At 47.8% G+C, this 21,209-nt stretch overlaps 1 protein-coding gene across 1 annotated transcript in view; it reads right to left on the reverse strand.

Annotated features, from left to right (window-relative positions):
* Nucleotides 1-18,834, reverse strand: part of Limk2 (LIM domain kinase 2) — a 73,695-nt gene extending 54,861 nt beyond the window's left edge. The window contains exon 1 of the mRNA XM_075944060.1: nucleotides 18,613-18,834. Within this exon, the coding sequence (XP_075800175.1) occupies nucleotides 18,613-18,628 (16 nt within the window). The 5' untranslated portion in view covers nucleotides 18,629-18,834. The remainder of the gene's footprint in view (nucleotides 1-18,612) is intronic.
* Nucleotides 18,835-21,209: the final 2,375 nt, after the last annotated feature.

Below are 21,209 nucleotides of genomic sequence, written 5' to 3' on the forward strand. Positions count from 1 at the left end.
GAACTAAGTGACTGTGGCAGCCGGCCCCATCCCGCTGTCGTTTGCTGCAATCCATTTAAAACTAGTCGCTCCGGTTACAATAAAAAGGGAGCTGCCTGTCCTCCTGTGTGGGCGGAGGTCCTTTCCGATCATGGTGGTCTCTTCTGTGCTCCTGAAATCATGTGCACACACAATAAATTAAAATGTCAGTTAAAATGACTGACTGTTTCTATCTCTAACTCCATTATTTTTCTCTTCAAAACAGGGTTTCTCTAGATAGCCTTGGCTGACCTAGAACTCAATATGTAGATCAAGTTAGGCTCAAACTCAAGGACATCCACCTGCCTCTGCCTCCTGAGTGCTGGGATTAAAGGCGTGTGCCACCACATCTGGCCCTATTTCTATTTTTAACTAATATAAAACCAGCCTTTTATAGGTAGGTGTCATAGTACATGCCTCTAATTTCAGTGCAAACAGGACTTTGAGCATGAGGGCCTGCCTGGGCTACACAAAAACTACGACTAAACTCGGGCTGGTGCTGGCGAGACAGCTCAGCGGTAAAGGCACTTGTCACCAAGTTGATGACCTGAGTTTGATCCCCGTGACCCACACAGCAGGAGAGGGCTACTCCCTTAAGCTGTCCTCTGGCCTTCACCACGGCACACGCATCCTCTCCACACACAAAGAAATGTAAAAAACAAGAAACCAAACCAAAATAAAAATTCCAAACCTAAGACCTAAGTCTACCAACCAACAACAAAACCCAGCACTTTCCCCCTAGAGCTGTAGCCTTTGCTTCTATCAGTAGAAGTGAAAGAGTCCCTCCCCAGCTCCTTCCTATGACTGTCCCCAGCTGTACCCAGAACCGCTCTGTTCTGGCTCACACAAGCTATTGTCTTTACTGTCTCCCACCTCCATCACCTGGTCCAGGAGCTCACTCATTTAAGCAACACCACGGCGGATGGACACTGCCTCGCTGCTTAGAGAGCAAGTCCACTGGAGAAGAAGCACCTGTCCGTGTTTTGCTTCAAAGGTAGAGCCTTTCAGAGGTAGAGTTCTCTTAGTTTGGTGACAGAACAAACAGCCAATGCATGTTTCCCGTCTCCTGTATACCAAGAGGTACTGCTGATTTCACAGAGCCAATTGGGTTTTATTCTTCTCAAACAAGCTGCATTCTTAACGGATGGATGGGAGACTGATGCTGAGGGCTGTGTGTGCACATTTGTGTATGTGTGTGTGTGTGCATGAGAACTGATGCTGAGGGCTGTGTGTGCACATTTGTGTATGTGTGTGTGTGCATGAGAACTGATGCTGAGGGCTGTGTGTGCACATTTGTGTATGTGTGTGTGTGTGTGTGCATGAGAACTGATGCTGAGGGCTGTGTGTGCATATTTGTGTATGTGTGTGTGTATGCGTGAGAACTGATGCTGAGGGCTGTGTGTGCAATTTGTGTATGTGTGTGTGTGTGTGTGTGTGCATGAGAACTGATGCTGAGGGCTGTGTGTGCACATTTGTGTATGTGTGTGTGTGTATGTGTGTGTGTGCGTGAGAACTGATGCTGAGGGCTGTGTGTGCAATTTGTGTATGTGTGTGTGTGTGTATGCGTGAGAACTGATGCTGAGGGCTGTGTGTGCACATTTGTGTATGTGTGTGTGTATGCGTGAGAACTGATGCTGAGGGCTGTGTGTGCACATTTGTGTATGTGTGTGTGTGTGTATGCGTGAGAACTGATGCTGAGGGCTGTGTGTGCACATTTGTGTATGTGTGTGTGTGTGTGTGTGTGCATGAGAACTGATGCTGAGGGCTGTGTGTGCACATTTGTGTATGTGTGTGTGTATGCGTGAGAACTGATGCTGAGGGCTGTGTGTACACATTTGTGTATGTGTGTGTGTATGCGTGAGAACTGATGCTGAGGGCTGTGTGTGCAATTTGTGTATGTGTGTGTGTATGCGTGAGAACTGATGCTGAGGGCTGTGTGTGCACATTTGTGTATGTGTGTGTGTGTGTGTGTGTATGCATGAGAACTGATGCTGAGGGCTGTGTGTGCAATTTGTGTATGTGTGTGTGTGTGTGTGCATGAGAACTGATGCTGAGGGCTGTGTGTGCAATTTGTGTATGTGTGTGTGTGTGTGCGTGAGAACTGATGCTGAGGGCTGTGTGTGCAATTTGTGTATGTGTGTGTGTATGTATGCGTGAGAACTGATGCTGAGGGCTGTGTGTGTACATTTGTGTATGTGTGTGTGTGTGTGTGTGCATGAGAACTGATGCTGAGGGCTGTGTGTGTACATTTGTGTATGTGTGTGTGTGTGCATGAGAACTGATGCTGAGGGCTGTGTGTGTACATTTGTGTATGTGTGTGTGTGTGTGTGTGCATGAGAACTGATGCTGAGGGCTGTGTGTGCACATTTGTGTATGTGTGTGTGTGTGTGTGTGTGCATGAGAACTGATGCTGAGGGCTGTGTGTGCACATTTGTGTATGTGTGTGTGTATGTGTGTGTGTGCATGAGAACTGATGCTGAGGGCTGTGTGTGTACATTTGTGTATGTGTGTGTGTGTGCATGAGAACTGATGCTGAGGGCTGTGTGTGCAATTTGTGTATGTGTGTGTGTGTGTGTGTATGCATGAGAACTGATGCTGAGGGCTGTGTGTGCAATTTGTGTATGTGTGTGTGTGTGTGTGTGTGTGCATGAGAACTGATGCTGAGGGCTGTGTGTGCAATTTGTGTATGTGTGTGTGTGTGTATGCGTGAGAACTGATGCTGAGGGCTGTGTGTGCACATTTGTGTATGTGTGTGTATGTGTGTGTGTGCATGAGAACTGATGCTGAGGGCTGTGTGTGTACATTTGTGTATGTGTGTGTGTGTGCATGAGAACTGATGCTGAGGGCTGTGTGTGCAATTTGTGTATGTGTGTGTGTGTGTGTGTGTGTGTATGCATGAGAACTGATGCTGAGGGCTGTGTGTGCACATTTGTGTATGTGTGTGTGTGCATGAGAAGTAAAACAACATTTAAGCAGAGGTCTGGCCTCTACTCCCTCTTTTCCACCACATTAATACTGTTCCTTCAAATGAGGGGCAGAAAAGTCTCTGTAGAGGAATTGGAGCCTTGAGCCGAGCCTTGAAAACTGGAGATTTCCAAGGATGGAGAGAGGATGTTGCAGGGCTGTGCGGGTTAAGATCTGCACAGGCTGGTCCATGATCCTCCAAAACAGAGGAAACCCAAACAAAACACAGTACTCTTGGGATGGAATAAAATAGGCAGCTGAAATCAAGCCGTGGTACCTAAGTCAACCCTAGAAACAGGGGCAAAGTTGTTACAAGACCCCCTTGTGCACTCTGTATGCAGCTTTGTTCTGTCTGGGTAACTCCAGACTGCCACAGGCACAGGGGCCATGAATAGACAAAGCAAGGCTCCAGGGATATCAGGACGGCTCAGCACTCCGGGGGCAGCCAGGGTATGGGCTGTCTTCTTTGTACCCCAGAGGGAAATTAAAGGAGTGCTCAGGATTTGGAACTTGCCCCTCTCCACTCCTTCCTCAAGGTGGGACATCAATCATTCTCCTTTCTCTTTCTGTGCTCCTGGGATTTGTTCCAAGGCCCTGTTTGTTCATACTAAGCAAACACTCCACTGCTGATACCTTACTAGCCCATCTCTCTCTCCCTCTCTTTGGTTTTTTGAGACAGGGTTTCTCTGTGTAATAGCCCAAGCTGTCCTTGGAACTCAGTCTGTGGACCAGGCTGGCCTCAAACTCAGAAAGATCTGTGTGCCTCTGCCTCTTGAGTGCTGGGATTAAAGGCATGCAACCCCTCTCCTGCCACACACACACACACACACACACACACACACACACACCCCAGCTTAGCCCTTCTCTTTTTAGACAGAATCTTATGACAATGTCCACAGTGGTCTCCAACTCATTCTGTAGCACAAGAGGACCTGAGGTAGCCCATCTACCTGCCTCACTCTTCCCATCAGCCAGGATTGCAGTCCTGTGTCATATCAGATCAGTTTATAAACCATTCTTCCTGAATCTGATTGTTTTTTTCCCTTCTTTTAATTTTTTTTTTTTAAGACGGGGTCTCTGTATGTAGCCCTGGCTGGCCTGGAACTTGATATGTAGACTGGGATGACCTAGAACTTAGAGATCTTCCTCTATCTGCTTCCTGGATACTGGGATTAAAGGAATATACTAAAAAGGCCTTATTATTTATTAGTATGTGTATGTGTGTGTATACAATGTATATGCATCTAGATGTGATGCATGTTGTGTCAAAATAGTAGTACTCAGTGTATATACATTGTTTTTCTTCAAAACTACAAAGTAGCTGGGCGGTGGTGGCGCACACCTTTAATCCCAGTACTCGGGAGGCAGAGGCAGGTGGATCTCTGTGAGTTCGAGGCCAGCCTGGTCTACAGAGCTAGTTCCAGGACAGGCTCCAAAGCTAAAGAGAAACCCTGTCTCAAAACAAACAAACAAAAAAAGTAAAACCTTTTAAAATTTATTTATTTTTATTTTATGAGCATCAGTGTTTTGTCTGCATGCATATCTGTGTGAGGGTGCTGGATCCACTGAAAGTGGAATTATAGGCAATTATTGTAATGGTCTGTCCTGTCCCTTTAAGAGACAAACCACGCCCACTCCCCCCATCCAGGCAAGCTCATCTTCAACTTCCAGCCTGAGTCTCTCCTCCCTGACAACCTCACAAAACAAATTTCAGCAAAATACAAATACAAGTTATTAAGGCAGGTACCTGCAAGTGTGTGGACAAGTGCACACTATCAAAATTCTCTCTCATACTGAATTTCATAGTCTTAAAGATACTTTCCATTATGCAAAAAATATCTGTCACAGTCATTCTGATATAAGTATGCTGCTGTTTAAATTTTCACAATCTCAAAAAGTTCTTATGAGTTCCAGGGAGCTGAATTGAAGGATCCACCTTAAACAGGTCAGATACACCCCTCTCAATTCCCTGGTCCTAAATTTTTTTCCCCCAAAACTTAACTTTGTCCTCTGTTCTGCCAATACCTTAAACAGGTGTAAGAGACACCAGACATTTCTATACCACAAACACCAGACAGGAGCAAAGAGACCAGCTACCCTGCCTTCTCAGGTTCCCCCCAAAGATGACACCCACAAATAAGCAAGAAGCAGTCTTGAGAATCCACGGCCCCAATTCCTTTAACCTGTTGTACCTAACCTCCCGCCTTTTAATTATAAAAAAGAGATGGGAATGTAATGGTCTGTCCTGATCCTTTAAGAGACAATCCCTGCCGATTCCCCCATCCCCCCTCACTGCTGAGGCAGGCAGATCTTCCTATCCGCAGCCTGAGTTCTTCCTTTCTGTCTCTTTCCCAAAGAGGTAGCTTTGGCATGCCTATCGTCTCGGTCTCTCACCCACCACGTGGTCTTGGGACCCGCTGCCGACCCACTGCCTACCCACTGCTTGGAGAGGGGGGCTGCAGTGTGGTCTCATTGCCTGCTGCCCACTGCCGCCACTCGGGGACCTGCAGAGTTTCTGCCGCTGCACCCCTTAGGGAACAGCGGCATTTTATTTTTAACATAACAGTTATGAGCTGCCATGTGGGTGCTGGGAATTGAACCTGGGTCCTCCAGAAGTGCAGCCAGCACCCTTAACCACTGAGCCATCTCTCCAGCCCCCAAAATAAAAGGTTTTTACTTTACTCATTTAAACTAGGCCCAGACCAGGTCAGACACTGAACAAGAAGATGAATCAGTGAGGAAGAGGGGATCTGTGGTGTGCTTGCGTTGAGGATCAAACCCAGGGTCTCAGGAATGCTAGAGAAGTGCCCTATGACTAAGCCACACTCCCACTCGAGCGAGAGGGGCTTACATGTATATACAACGTTTACTGTGTGTGTGATGTGTGTGCGCATGCATGTGTGTGAAGGGCGGGGGTGATATGCGTGTGCTGCAGTATGTATGTGAAGGTCAGAGGACAACTTTTGGGAGTAGTTCTGTCCTTCCACTACGGGTTCCAGGAATGGAAATGGGCCACAGCCAAGTCAATCTCTCAGGGCTCAACAGGCTGCTTGAAACAGTTAATGCTTCCCAGCGCCCACAACAGCCTGCTTGAAACAGTTAATGCTTCCCAGCGCCCACAACAGCCTGCTTGAAACAGTTAATGCTTCCCAGCGTCCACAACAGGCTGCTCACCCCTGCTACCTGTAACTCCAGCTCAGGGGCTCCAACACCCTCCTCTGGCCTCCTTGCCCCCCTCCCCAACACATTTAATTGATCGCAGAGTACAAGCACACACACAAATAAATCTATTAAAAAAATTTCTAAGGGGCCGGGCAGTGGTGATGCACACCTTTAATTCCAGCACTCAGGAGGCAGAAGCAGGAGGATCTTTATGAGTTTGAGATCAGCCTGGTCTACAGAACAAGTTCCAGGACAGCCAGGGCTATAAAGAGATTCTGTTTTGAAAAACAAACAAAAAAAAAACAAACAAAAAAATCCTTTTAGGATTCGTTCAGGAGATGCCCATCTCATCTTCCCTACAAATGTCATTACTCTGAAGCCTAATGTAATAGAATACATTATGTACCTGAGGGTAACCTTGAACTCCTGATCCTCCTACCTCCTACAGCTCGTACTTCCTCTATAATCCAGGAGAAATAGGATTTAACCTGACTACCCACCTACTGAACAATTCAACAACACCTTGGTTCTGAATGAATAACGTCTGTTCCCAAAACTCAGGGCACCTAGGCTTTCTATGTACTGCTTCTCTCGTGAGCGTGCCCTATTTCCTCCAGTCCTGAGAGACCTCAAACACACACAGGAGACTCTTAGGTCAGTGCCTGCTCAGTGTTCACCCCTAATGCCCTCCTTCCCCAGACACAGTGTCAGGTCCTTTCCTGTCTCTACCCTTTGAGAGTCTACTGTACGGTAGCTGCTGGCTCACCCACACTCTGGGCTATCTTAGTTCTAGGTCAGACTCAGGACAAGAGCTGGGCTGTCTGACAGGGCCCTCTGTTCTGGATCCCTACACCACTCTGTGAAGATACATTCTTTCAGTTATTGCCTCCCTCCCACCCCACACCCGCTCCTTTCCATTGTCATTTAAATAAGCAAGTCTTTCCTAATAGAAACGGCAGTGGCAGCCATTCCCGCTTCTCCCTCTCACAGGCTAGGAAAAAGCTCTCTACACCTTACCGGTAGGCACTCAATGCCTCACTTTCCGATTTCTTCACAGTCCACTGCCATCCACCATCCACCCATCATTTCTCTGAAACTGCCTCACCAAGTGACCATTTATTGTTAAATTCAATGGATGCCCTTCAGGCCATTATTTGAGGACATATTTATTCCATGCCAGCTACGCCTCCAGCCTGTGTTTAGAGCGCAACCCTCAAACAGCCTAATTGTGTTTATAACTGGGGCAGTGGCATGGAGGCGTAGTGAATTCAGAACTGGGAAAACAGGAGCAGGGAAAAAGAGGATTCCTTGAAGAAGTAATTTCTAAACTGAGCTCTGAGGAAATATAAATTAACTGGTATGGGGGGGATAATGCTAGAGATGGAAGGGGGTGACACAAAAATTCAGTGTTAAAGTTGGCCTCTGCTGACTTCCAGGACTCGGGAGCCAACCAAGCCTAGGTCTTGACCTGTACAGTCCTCTGATAAACATTTCTGTAAGGAGGGAATGGGGGCTCGGGCTGTACATAGTTCAACTGACACAGTGCTTGCCAAGCACCGCAAAGCCCTAGGTTCAAGCCCCACATAAGCAGATGCCTGGAATGTTGTAGCCTGTAACCTTGACTGGAGCCAAGAGAGTCAGAAGTTCAAGGTTATTCTTAACTACACAGGGACTTGGAACCCAATCCAGAATACTGAGCTCAAGTCTCAAAATGGGGGAGGCTTTCACAAAGTGACCACAAAGAACCTATATGTCCCATTGCTCTTTACAAAGGGGAGCCTCGTTACAAGATGGTCTGCATTCCTGTCCCATGTTCACACCCTTGCGCTCACTGTTCACACCGTAAGCTGCCATCTGTTCAGCAACCTTCTCTTCTGTTCACACCGTAAGCTACTGTCTCTGATCAGCACGCCTTCTCCTCTGTTCACACCGTAAGCTACTGTCTCTGATCAGCACGCCTTCTCCACTGTTCACACCATAAGCTACTGTCTCTGATCAGCACACCTTCTCCACTATTTACACCATAAGCTACTGTCTCTGATCAGCACGCCTTCTCCACTGTTCACAGCGTAAGCTACTGTCTCTGTTCAGCACGCCTTCTCCACTGTTCACACCGTAAGCTACTGTCTCTGATCAGCACGCCTTCTCCACTGTTCACACTGTAAGCTACTGTCTCTGATCAGCACGCCTTCTCCACTGTTCACACCGTAAGCTACTGTCTCTGATCAGCACGCCTTCTCCACTGTTCACACCGTAAGCTACTGTCTCTGATCAGCACGCCTTCTCCACTGTTCACACCATAAGCTACTGTCTCTGATCAGCACGCCTTCTCCACTGTTCACACCATAAGCTACTGTCTCTGATCAGCACGCCTTCTCCTCTGTTCACACCGTAAGCTACTGTCTCTGATCAGCACGCCTTCTCCACTGTTCACACTGTGAACTGCCATCTCTGATCAGCACGCCTTCTCCTCTGTTCACACCGTAAGCTACTGTCTCTGATCAGCACGCCTTCTCCACTGTTCACACTGTGAACTGCCATCTCTGTTCAGCATGCCTTCTTCATTAAATGTCTTTCTTGGCACTTCCAAAGGCATGGCGAGTTTCATCTGTCTGCACTCACCGACACAACCTATTCTTTCATTACAGCTAGCAGTGCAAATTCTGCCTCTCTTAACCCCTTACTCGCAACTCTAAGGGGCAAACTGTGTACCTTGGTCCTCTTTCATCCAGGGCCTAGCATAGGTCTGGCACAGAACGGACAATATTTTGGCAGCAAATCCATCTGGAAGGTTGGATGTAATTGCCACCTATAAAATTACCAACGTGGAACTCCAAAGGTCAGCGAGGCAACCACTGAAGTGGTATTCTGGTTCACGGGACCTATGGAAAAGTCTCCTGTGAATGAACCTGGCCTTGGTTTGTTTCTCAGTTACACCACTGGAGATGGAGATGGCTCAGCAGGCAAACACCTGCTGTGCATCCTGACAACCTGAGTCTGAGTGTAATCCTGCGACACACTTGGAAACCCCAGGACTCCAGGGAGAGACAAGAAGCTCACATGTGCAGCACAACCATAGCAACAAGACCCGACCTCAAAACAACACTGCACTGTGGCCTTCATAGGCTGGCATACAGACGCGTGTGCGTGCGAGCACACACCCCCACACACACTGCTTTTCCTATAAATGGTATTAGGTAGAAAGATATACATACCCAAATATACCCTCCCTCCCTCCCTTCTTCCAGTGTCCTACTGCAAAGAACTTCTTGGCCCCTTAGAATCCCGCAAACCAACAATCCCGATTCTTTTGCAACCTTTAGTTCAGGAACTACAAGAACAACATAATAGTATGAAGTCTTGGGGAGTCCTGTAAATCCTAGTACCCACATGATGGTCCGCAGCCATCTCTAACTCCAGTTCCAGGGGATCTGACACCCTCTTCTTGCTTCCACAAGCATTAGGGACACATGTAGTACACAGACACATGCACATAAAATACATTTAAAAAACGAGATCGAGAGAGACGGAGAAAAGAGCACAAGACAGGGGCTCAATCTGTAGCCCAGGGTGTGCCAGAACTCCCCAGGGAGACCTGGTCGCCCTCGAAAGAGATCTACCTGCCTCCTCCTGGGAGGCAAAGGCAGGCAGAGATCTCGGTATCTCTGTGAGTTTGTGGACAATCAGAGAAACCCTGTCTCAAAAACAGAACACAACAAAACAACAACAAAAAAGAAGCAACCAGGTATGCGCCTTTAATCCCAGAACTCAGGAGGCAGGCAGATCTCTGAGCTTGAGGCAACCTGGCCTACAGCGTAAATTCAGGACAGCCAAGGCTACACAGAGAAACCCCATCTCTAAGGAAACAAAACGGAACGAGGGAAGATTAATGCTGAGAACAGTAGCAAATGGCTTACTATAAGGATTCCCACCTTCAGGACTTCCTATTTAATCGGTACTGTGACTCAAACAATCTGTGACTCTAGACAGACAGACCCTAGGGCAGCGGAATGGCTGAGGGCGGAAGGGCTTCGTCCCTAACTTAGACACAAGGTCTCGCTACATTGTCTAGGCTGGCCTAGAACTCATGACCCCCTGCTTCAGCTTCTCAAGTAGCTCAGAATACTGGCATGCAGCATGGCAGACTTAGAGAAGAGAACCTTTAAAATAACCTAACCGAATCATTTAATTTTTCTAAAAGACACACGGACTTGGAGGAAAGGGGAGCTGCCATCACAGAGCTCCCAAAAGCTGGTCCCACAGGAACCCCAACCCTTAGCCCAAGACCACCAGGCCAGTTGCGGTTTTTATTACCCTGAGGAGCCTCAGGCAATGTGAGACTTGCTCAGACCACAGTCGTTCAGTGGGAGGGCTTGGTGGGGTGCCCTAGCCCAGAGTCCCCACTTAGCCTTGGCTCAAAACTAAACACAGTCTCTTCAGATTGGACCCAAGGCTTCAGGGTGGTGAGAAATCCACATGCAGGAAGAGACCCTGATGCCTGAACGAACATGTACAAAGCCCAGACTCGCGTTTGAAGACAAAACAAAACCCTTTGAATTGTCTCATGTTCCACCTGACAGTGAGAACCAGGAACAAAATGCAGCCAATTCAGGGCAGCGTGAAACAGGTCTGGTAACTGCTGGACCCCTTTGGAAAGGGGCAGATCAAGTGTAGAAACCCCACCTGTCCTGGGACAAAGCTGAAGGGTAGGCAGGGCAGCAGTTCTGGGGAACAGCCAAAGAAGAAAGATTCCATTTAATGATGATGTAGCTCCCAACAGGCCCGGGAGCAACAATTACCATCTTCCGATATTCTCCCGGCATCCCAAATCTTTTCTTCCTCACCAAGTGTCACCACAGAGAGGGTCTCACTATACAAGATAGACGGACTTTAAAGGGGCGCCTGGGTTTCTCTAGACCTTGGGTTCTTTTCTGTACAAGGCTCTGATATCTCCTTCCAGCCCAGAGAGCCTGTGACACCACACCCGGCCTCTCACTTCCAGGTTGGAGTACTGACACGGACAGGGGACTTGGAGGTGTCTTTCTTGGTGTTGTTATCTTCTTTCTCTTTTCAGTCTATCTGTGAGGGTCAGGAAGAACTGGAGCTAAGAGCTGGACTCCAGGGCTCAACTGGTGGTTTAGTGGTTAAAAGCACTTGCAGGTCTTCCAGAAGATTCGAGTTTGGTTCTCAGCACCCAGTTCAGGTAGCTCACTTGCCTGTTAACTCCAGCTCCACGGGTCCAACATCTTCTGGTCTCCACGGGCACCCACATGTATACAGCACAGACATGCACATATACACATGAAAATTTTTAAAGATTTATTTATGTGCATGTGTGTGTGTCACATGTGTGTCTGATGCCCACGAAGGTCAGAAGGCATTGGATCCCTCTGGCACGGAACCTACTGATGACTGTAAACCATCACATAGGTGCTGGGATTTGAACCTGGGTCCTCTGGAAGAGCCACAAGTGCTCTTAACCACTGAGCTACCTCTCCAGCCCCATGCACGTAACATTTAGACTAAAAGAGAAAAGGGCCAGCAAGACGGCTCAGCCAGAAAAGGTGCTTGCTGCTAAGCCTGACCACCCGAGTTTGATCTCTGCAGTCACATGGTAGAAGGGCAGAGCTGACTCCCACAAGCTGTCCTCTGACCTCCACACACGCCACACGAGTCATCGACAACACCACCCCCATCAAAAAAACATCAGTGTAATCAGGGCCGGAGATCGCCCAGAGGACTCAGGCTTGATTCCCAGCATCCATGTGGTGGTTCACAATTTCCTACAGCTATAGTTCCAAGGGATCTGATGCCCTCTTCTGGCGGCTACAAGTGGTGCACACCTACACACACACAAAACCAAATAAAAACCTGGATTTAAAACCTGGCTCCATTACTGCCTCTATGTCCTTGAACAAATTATTTACCTTCTCTGAGCCTCTCTCCTAATTTTCATTTGCTTGTTTTTGGTTTGAGAAAAGGTCTCATGTAGCCCAGGCTATGTGGCCAGGGTTGGTCCTCCTACCTGCACCTCCCAGGTACTGGGATCACAGATGGGAACCACCGTATTAACTTCTCTCCCCATTTTAAAGAAGTATTATTTATTTATTTATTTGTTTGTTTGTTTATTTATTTATTTATTTTCATTTTAGGTGTATATGCCCAAATACATGTTAAGTGCACCATGTGTGTGCCTAGTGAGTGCAGAAGCCAAAAGAGGGTGCAGGATCCCCTGGAACTGGAGTTACAAATGATTGTGAGTGGCCATGTGGATGCTAGGAACAGAACTTGGGTCCTCTACAAGAGCAGCAAGTGCTCTTAACTATTGAGCCACCTCTCCAGCCTCCTTGCTCACTTAGGTTTTTCTTTTTTCCTTCCTTCCTTCTCTTCCTTCCTTCCTTCCTTCCTTCCTTCCTTCCTTCCTTCCTTCCTTCCTTCCTTCCTTTATTCTCTCTCTCTTTTCCGAGACAGGGTCTCACTATGTAGCCTCGGCTGTCCTGGAACTCAGTATTAGACCAGGTTGGCCTTGAACTCACAGAGATCTGCCTGCCTCTGACTCCAGAGTGCTGGGGTTAAAAGCATGTGCTAACATCGTCCAGCGTCCCTTTGCTCATTTTTAAGGAGGCTAAATAAAGTCACCACCACCTTTCAGGATTAACCTTACGGAAGACTAGAAGTAGTAATGGCCGTGTGAACATCTCTTGGGTGCCCGGCTCTAAGCTGGGCCTGTCTGTGAGCTTCTTCCCCTCCTTCCTGCAAGCATGTCCAGAGGTTAGCCAGAGAAAGGGCTGAGTGGACTGCCTCCCCAAATCCAAAGTTTTCAAAACAAGTCCTGCAAATTTGTTCTAGGTGCCGATGTGCAAGGCACAGAGCAGGCCACAAACACGCAGGGCCTGGTGAGTGCTCCCTGGGTGAAGGACAAGGACGTGTGGATAAGTCAGAGATAAGTCAGGTTCTGGGGACAAGGTGAACTGTGCACAGTAACAGTTGGCACTGCAGACCAGTGGGGCGAAGGCTCCTCTGGCTGACTGTCAGACTCCGACTTCATTTGCTGTGAGCAGGCGTTTTCTTATCTGGGGAGCCCCACAACGGACCTCTTATCAGAGAACCCCAGTTACTTAATTCACGGTTTCTCATTCAGCAGTTCCCTACCTATTGTCGATGACAGAACTGCTTTGAGTCCTCACCAATCTGCAGCATCCTAAGCACTAGTCAAGTATGGATTAGCCAATCAGAGGTCAGGACCACACCATCAGACTCCAAACCTATGGTGTTGGTTAGAGTTTAGACTTCCTTTCATTTATTTATTTATTTAAAGCCAGGGTTTCTCTGGGTAGCCCTGGTTGTCCTGGAACTCACTCTGTAGACCAGGCTGGCCTCGAACTCAGAGATCCACCTGCCTCTGGAGTGCTGGGATTAAAGGTATTTTAGACTTTCTTTTCTGATCCATCGGATTAGAGGAGGAAAGACCTCATCAAATAGAATCCCAGGGTGAAGTTCAAGGAATGTGCTAAGGGAGGTAGGTGAGGTCTCCTGTTCCAGCTGTTAGCAGCTGTAAACTGATAAAGGATGTGACTCCCACTGCTACATAAGTGTAACCACAGGAAGACCTGTGACTGCTACAGTCTCACTGAAGTATCAAAGTGACAGGATACATAGAGGCAGTCCCCATCCTTCCCTAATATGTCTCAAAAGACCTCCTCCAGGGCTCATTGACCAGAGCCAGCCCTGGCATGGTAATCACCAGAAAACACAAAAAAAAACATATCATGGATGTGGAGGCCCCAATCAGCACCTAAACATGATGGGTTTTATTTTTTTTAAATATTTTTATGGTTTATTTAACCTTATTTTATGTGCATTGGTGTGAAGTGTCAGATCCCCTGGAACTGATCTTCAGACAGTTGTGAGCTGCCATGTGGGTGCTGGGAATTGAACCTGGGTCCTCTGGAAGAGCAGTCAGTGCTCTTAACCACTGAGCCATCTCTCCAGCCCCCATGATGGATTTTATAATCACCAGAAAACACAAAAAACCCATCATGGATGGGGAGGCCCCAATTCAGCATCCTAAACATGATGGGTTTTAGTGAGGTTAAATATCTTGTGATTATCTTAGGTCCGACCCTGGTGTCTTCACCGCACATCGAGGGCCACCCAAGTCACCTTGCCCTACCGATGCCATGAGGCACCTCCTACCGGTCAGAGGTCACTGTACCCACCTGCAGACTGGCATCCTGTGCCCATGTCATGACGTCTATGATCCTAACCCCAGAGTGTCGGCTGTGGGTTGGAAAACTCCACAGTCCCTAGCCTGGTACTAAACACTCCACAGTTGCCAACCCCAGCCTCCTGCTTCACGGTCTCCCCAACTCCCATTCGTTCTGAAGATTGAAGGTCACTCTATGGTTTCTTCACTGTTATGTTCTCATTCCTCTCACATTAAAACAAACGACAACAAAAACCATCTACTATTTCTCAGATGTTGCCTTCAAGAAGTATTCTCTGGGACTAAAGGCACAGCTCATTGGGAACATTGGTGCCTAGCACTTGTGATCAGTTCCCAACACACACGCATGCATGCATACACACACGTGCACACGTGCACACACACACACATGCATGCACACATATACAGACACCACTCCTCCACACGCATAGTGTCCCTGGTCCCATCCCTGACCAAGGCTGGCGGCCACTCAGTACACATACACACACGCATACACACTCACACACACACGCACACACACAAACATGCACGCACACACCACTCCCCCACACACAGTGTCCCTGGTCCCATGCCCGACCAAGGCTGGCAGCCATTCAGCACACTGCCGTATTTCCACTCTCACGGTTGCGAGCACACCTGCTGACCGCCCATTGCTCCTCGCCCCTCTGACTTTCAGAGCACCTGTCCTGATGACGCACTCAGGTTTTAATGTCTAGCTGCCATCAGCACACACTCCACAGAGGAAGGGGCTTGTCCTATCCTGCCTCCTGCTTTGCCACTCACGGCTAAACATGCGAACACAACTTCTGACATTCCATTATCACACAGAGGCTTTGCAGCAATGCATCTGGATTTCCATCTTCTTAATTACCCCAACCAGGCATCAAGTTTCTCAAAAGCCACAAACCACGGATTATTCACATCCACAGCTACTTCAGTGTGTGCACGCGAACATGGGTGCACGTCCATGCGTTAGGGTGCATGGGCATTGTGTGAGTATACATGGGGTCAGCCTTGCATGTTATTACCCTGGAACCACTCACTCTGGTTTTTGTTTTATTTATTTATGAGGGGTAAGGATGTGCACACCACCAAATACGAATACAACTTACAGAAATTAGCTAGGCTTCTGGTGACCAAACTCAGGTCTTCAGGCTTGACAGCCATCTGAGCAGTCCCAGACATCTTGTTTCTTTGAGACAAAGCCTCTCACCGGGACCTGGGGCTAACCAGTCCAGCTAGGGGTCCACCTGTCTCCGCCTCCCCAGCACCAGGCTTATATATGAGCACCACATCTGGCTATTTAAACGGGGTTGGGGATCAAACCGGGATCCTGATGCTTGCAGCACCTCACCAACTGAGCTGCCCCCTCGGCTACTCCACGGGTATTTTCTAAGGGTCTGTAGGTTGCTGCCTACAGATGTCTCCCTATGTCCTGGCCGACCCTGGACAAGCCTGTTTTCCTCCTGGAGCCTCAGTTTCTTCAGATGTAAAACGAGGAGACGGCACATAGTCTCAAATGTCGTTCCTGGCTCTGGCATCTGTTAAAATTTGTAAGAGGTAAAACTTGGCCTAGCCCAGTTCCAAAGACTTCACAGGCACTTGGTAAATATTTGATTTCCTTGTCGTTGATTCTCCTGTTACACAGGAATGCGAAGTGTCCGAGAATGTATCTGAACAGAAGGAACAAGTAAAGTTCCAGGCCCCACTTCCTTCTCAGACTCGCTGGACAACCTTATTCTGTGGCTTGTGATGCAGAAAAGATGAAACACTAAGCTGAGACCGCAAAACAGAGTCATAGCCTGTGAACAAGGTACTTCAGGCCCAAAGTCTCCTTAACAAAGATAAAAAAAAGTAAAGCCACTCTCAGGGCTGAGGATAGAGCCCAATAGTAGAGTCATTGTCTAGCACGTGCAAGACCTCAGGTTCCATCCCCTCCCCTATTAAAAAACAAACAAAGCCTGCCTGCCACTTCAGCGGGTGCAGTGCCCAGGAGACTGAGGGAGAACCAACCTAAGCAACGTAACAATGGGCTGCTGTCCTGAACAGAAAAATAGCGACAGCACTAGATGCTCTTGCGGAGACCAGAGTTCAATACCCAGCACCCACACGGTGCTTACACCCATCAGTAACTCCAGTCCGAGAGGATCTTCTGGCCTCTGCAGGCACCAGGCATGCAAGAGGCACATGTGTGCACATGCAGGCATGCACATAAAAGAATGCTTCAGTTAAAATGCAGGGAGGTTTAAACGGTGCTGAGGATGTAGCTCAGGGGCAGAGTGCTCAGCTAGCTCGCACCGGGCCCTGGACGCATCCTTAGAACCACACACAAATCAAAAATGACTAAATTCTTTCACAAATTTCTGAGAATCAAAGATCAAAGTTGAGACTCTACAGCGGTTAGAAGAAGTCACCAAGGTGCACACCTTTGATCCCATCACTCAGGAGGCAGAGGCAGACAGATGCTAGGACAGCCAGGGCTGCAAGGAGAAACCTTGCCTCAAAAAAATAAAACAAATAAATAAAAAGAAGTCACTGAAAGTCAGTTGAGCTGAAGAACACATCTGTAAATTAAGGGACCGATTTTATTTCTGTGTGCGCTCTGTGTGGATACACGCCATGGGAGTGCAGGCACTGTAGAGGGCAGAAGGTGTTTGGTCCTCCAGGGTAGCAGAATTGAGAAGCAGCCGGATGTCAGGAGCCAAGCTCTGGCCCTCTACACGAGCAGCACACACCTTAACCTCTGAGCCATTTCTCCAGCCTCATAAACACAAACACAGGATCTCTTGTTTAGCCCAGGCTGGCCTCACAGTCCCGGCAAAGCAGTGGATGACCTTGAACTTCTGATCCTCCTGAGCACTGGGACTGCAGGCGTGCATCCTGTAAACGTCTAGGCAGTGCTGGGGATGAAGTCCTGTGTTCCACCAACTGAACTGCAACTCCCAATCCCCAACTCATTTTTGCTTTGTTTTGTTTTTTATAGAGAGAGACATGGTTTCACTGTGTAGCTCTGGCTGTCCTGGAATTCACTATGTAGACCAGGCTGGCCTTAAACTCACAGAGATCTGCCTGCCTCTGCCCCTCGACTGCTGGAATTAAAGGCATGTGTTACTAACGACAGGCCTCATTTTTTTAAAAATGAGTTATTTATTTAGAGACAGGGTCTTATTCTGTATTCCAGACTGATCTAGTTAGCACTCCACACGCAGACCAAGCAATTCTCCTAGTGCTGGGATTACAGGTGTGCAACACCACAACCAGGCAGGGAAAAAAATAACTAAAGGGCAAGACAGAGGCATTTCCGCCCTGTTCTTTCTTTCTCCAGAGCATATTATCACCAATGAAAACAAAAATCCCATGCTCCCATAGAGAGGAAGTGACCCACTGGCGGCCCAGGCCTTGAATTCAGGATGGAGGAAGTGACTGTCCACAGGCCCGAAAGCCAGGAAGTGGAGGCAACTATCCAGTCCCTCCCCCACTCCTAAAATTCTCCTTTGGCCTTTCTGGAAAGCTTTTGAAAGTCGACACTGGTAGACCCAGAAATTGAACCACTCAACACAGGTGGCTAGGAAACAGGCGGCAAAAGGCTCCTGGTGCCGCAGGGCAGGAAGCTGCAAGGTGATGCGTGAAAGGGCTTCAGACCCAGCCAAACCAATTCTGAAATTGCCTTCCCACAACCCTTCCTCTCAGGGTGCCCCGCTGGCTTTCGAGACCACTGAGGACTCAACAAGTCCTCTGAGAAGACTTGAAACTTCTCCACATGATGTGGCGAGCTTTGCGCCTCGGGAGAAGGGTTCGCTCTCTTCTCCACAGTCCACATCTTAAGCTCTATACTCCTATTTCCAGGACTCTCCAAAAATCTTTGGCTCCAAAGACACCTTTAAGAACTTTGGATCTACAGAAAACCCAGGACCCAGAATAACTCGGAATCTCACATCCTGAACCCTAGAAGACCCTGTACTTCCCATTCCAGACTCGCCCATCACAGAGACTCTCTGCCGTCGGCTTCCGTAACCTGGAGACCTGCCCCGACTGCAGTCCCAGGGACCCACCTCGTGAGAAGCTCCCCACGCGCAGGCCACTAGGAGCCCTCAGTCTGCAGGACAACCCACTCTAATTCCAGAGTCCCAGGACCTCTAAGTCCCGAGCGAGTTCGGTCCTCCCACCCTGCCAGGACCCAAGAGGATCAAGCCAGCCAGAAACCCGCCAGCGGTGGGCAGGACGGCGTGGCCCTTTCTTACCCGCCAGCGCCGCCATGGTTCCGGGCGCGGACACCAGGGGAAGGACCAGCCGGTAGCAGCAGCTCAGGTCCGCGCCCGCTTGCGGTTTAGAGAGGAGGTTGTCTTTGCCTTTGCTGCAAGAAGGATGCACCGCCTACGGCGCCCGGGGAGGACCAAACCGCACCTGGCACCGGGACCCGCCTGCCGACGCCCCGCCCTGAAGCCCCGCCCACTCAGGTTCCCGCCCCGACACTTGCCCCGCCTCCCGCACGAGATCCGCCGCGTCTCTGGCGCCCCTTAGCGAGTGCCGTCCCCTAAAAGCGTTCGGATTGATTATTATAGGCTGGGGGTCGCAACACAGAAGACCCTCAGCGCTCAGTGTAGCCCAGTTTCCCTTCTACACTGCTTGAAAATGGTTCTATTCATCAGGTGCAGAGCGTGGATGGGAATCTCAGGTCTTTTGACCCCGAGTTTGTAATGAGCAGTGTGAACACGGAGAAGCTCCCAGCTAAGAGAAACCACTTTTGCATATCAAAGGTAATTACTGTGGAAGTGAAGTCTCCAAGAGCAGGTGCTTATGGAGACTAAGTAAATACAGTCTATTCTGAGTTTCTTGAGTCCAGGACTCTCACCACCCATATAAAACCCCTGAATAGTTAAGTCTTGTAGTAAATAGCATACGCTTTGCCTGTAATCTATGCATAATCCTCATATGCTTTATTTTATTTTATTTTTTGTTTTTGTCTTAGTATGTAGCCAGTCTGAACTTGAACTTCAACACTCAGCTTCTAGATTGCTGGGATATACTTGCTTTAAATCATCTTTAGGTTGTTTCTAAAACCCAAAGCAATATAGATGCTATAACATAGCTATCTTATTCTGGGACAAAGAATAAGGAAGACAGGTCTGGCCACTGGATCTGGGGCGCAGTTGAGAGAATACTGGCCTAATAAACACCTGGGTTTGATTCTGAGCACCATGAAGCAGCTAACTTGTGATGCCAGCTGGAGGTGGGAAGACCAAAGTTCAAGTTCATCCTCAACTTCATACCAAGTAGTCGGCCAGCACAGGAAACAAAAGACCTTATAAGAAAAAAGGAGGGCTGGAGAGATGGCTCAGAGGTTAAGAGCACTGACTTTCCTTCCAGAGGTCCTGAGTTCAATTCCCAGCAACCACATGGTGGCTCACAACCATCTGTAATGAGATCTGGTGCCCTCTTCTGGCATGTAGGCACACATGCAGACAAAACATTGTATACATAATAAATAAATCTGTAGAAAAAAAAAAAGAAAAAAGGAAGACAGATTCAACACAATGCCCAGCAAAATCCCAGCAAAATTCTTCAAAGACCTCGAAAGGACGGTACTAACTTCATTTGGAAAAGCAAAAAACTCAGGATAGCCAAAACAATCCTGTGCAATAAAAGAACTTCTGGAGGCATCACAATCCCTGACTTCAAACTCTACTACAGAGCCACAGTACTGAAAACAGTCTGGTACTGGCATAAAATCATACAGGAGGACCAATGGAACCGAAGAGAAGACCCAGATATCAATCCACGCATCTTCGAACACCTGATCTTTGATAAAGAAGCAAAAAATATCAAATGGAAAAAATAAAGCATATTTAACAAATGGTGCTGGCATAATTGGATATCAACATGCAGAAGAATAAAAATAGATCCATATCTATCACCATGCACAAAACTCAAGTCCAAATGGATCAAAGACCTCAACATAAAGCCAGCCACACTGAACCTTATAGAAGAGAAAGTGGGAAGTACACTTAAACGCATTGGCACAGGGAACCACTTCCTAAATATAACCCCAGCAGCACAGACACTGAGAGAAACAATTAATTAATGGGACCTCCTGAAACTGAAAAGCCTCTGTAAAGCAAACGACACGGTCAACAAGACAAAACAACAGCCTACAGAATGGGAAAAGATGTTCACTAATCCCACATCAGACAGAGGTCTGATCTCCAAAATATACAAAGAACTCAAGAAATTGGTCACCAAAAGATCACATAATCAAATAAAAAAAAATGGAGTACCGACCTAAACAGAGAACTCTCAACAGAGGAATCTAAAATGGCTGAAAGACACTTAAGGAAATGTTCAACATCCTTAGTCATCAGAGAAATGCAAATCAAAACAACTCTGAGATTCCATCTTACACCTGTAAGAATGGCCAAAATCAAAAACACTGATGACAACTTAGGCTGGAGAGGTTGTGGGGAAAAGGGAACACTTCTGCATTGCTGGTGGGAATGCAAGCTGGTACAACCCCTTTGGATGTCAGTGTGGAGATTTCCCAGAAAATTAGAAAACAACCTTCCTCAAGACCCAATAATACCACTTTTGTGTATATATCCAAAGGAGGCTCAATCATGCCACAAGGACATGTGCTCAACTATGTTCATAGCAGCTTTGTTTGTCATAGCCAGAAACTGGAAACAACCTAAATGCCCCTAGATCGAAGAATGGATAAGGAAAATGTGGTATATTTACACAATGGAGTACTACACAGCAGAAAAAAATAATGACATCTTAAATTTTGCAGGAAAATGGATGGAGCTAGAAAACATTGTTTTGAGTGAGGTAACCCAGACCCAGA

This window comes from Microtus pennsylvanicus, chromosome 12 (assembly GCF_037038515.1).
Source record: "Microtus pennsylvanicus isolate mMicPen1 chromosome 12, mMicPen1.hap1, whole genome shotgun sequence".
In the NCBI taxonomy this organism is placed as follows: domain Eukaryota; kingdom Metazoa; phylum Chordata; class Mammalia; order Rodentia; family Cricetidae; genus Microtus; species Microtus pennsylvanicus.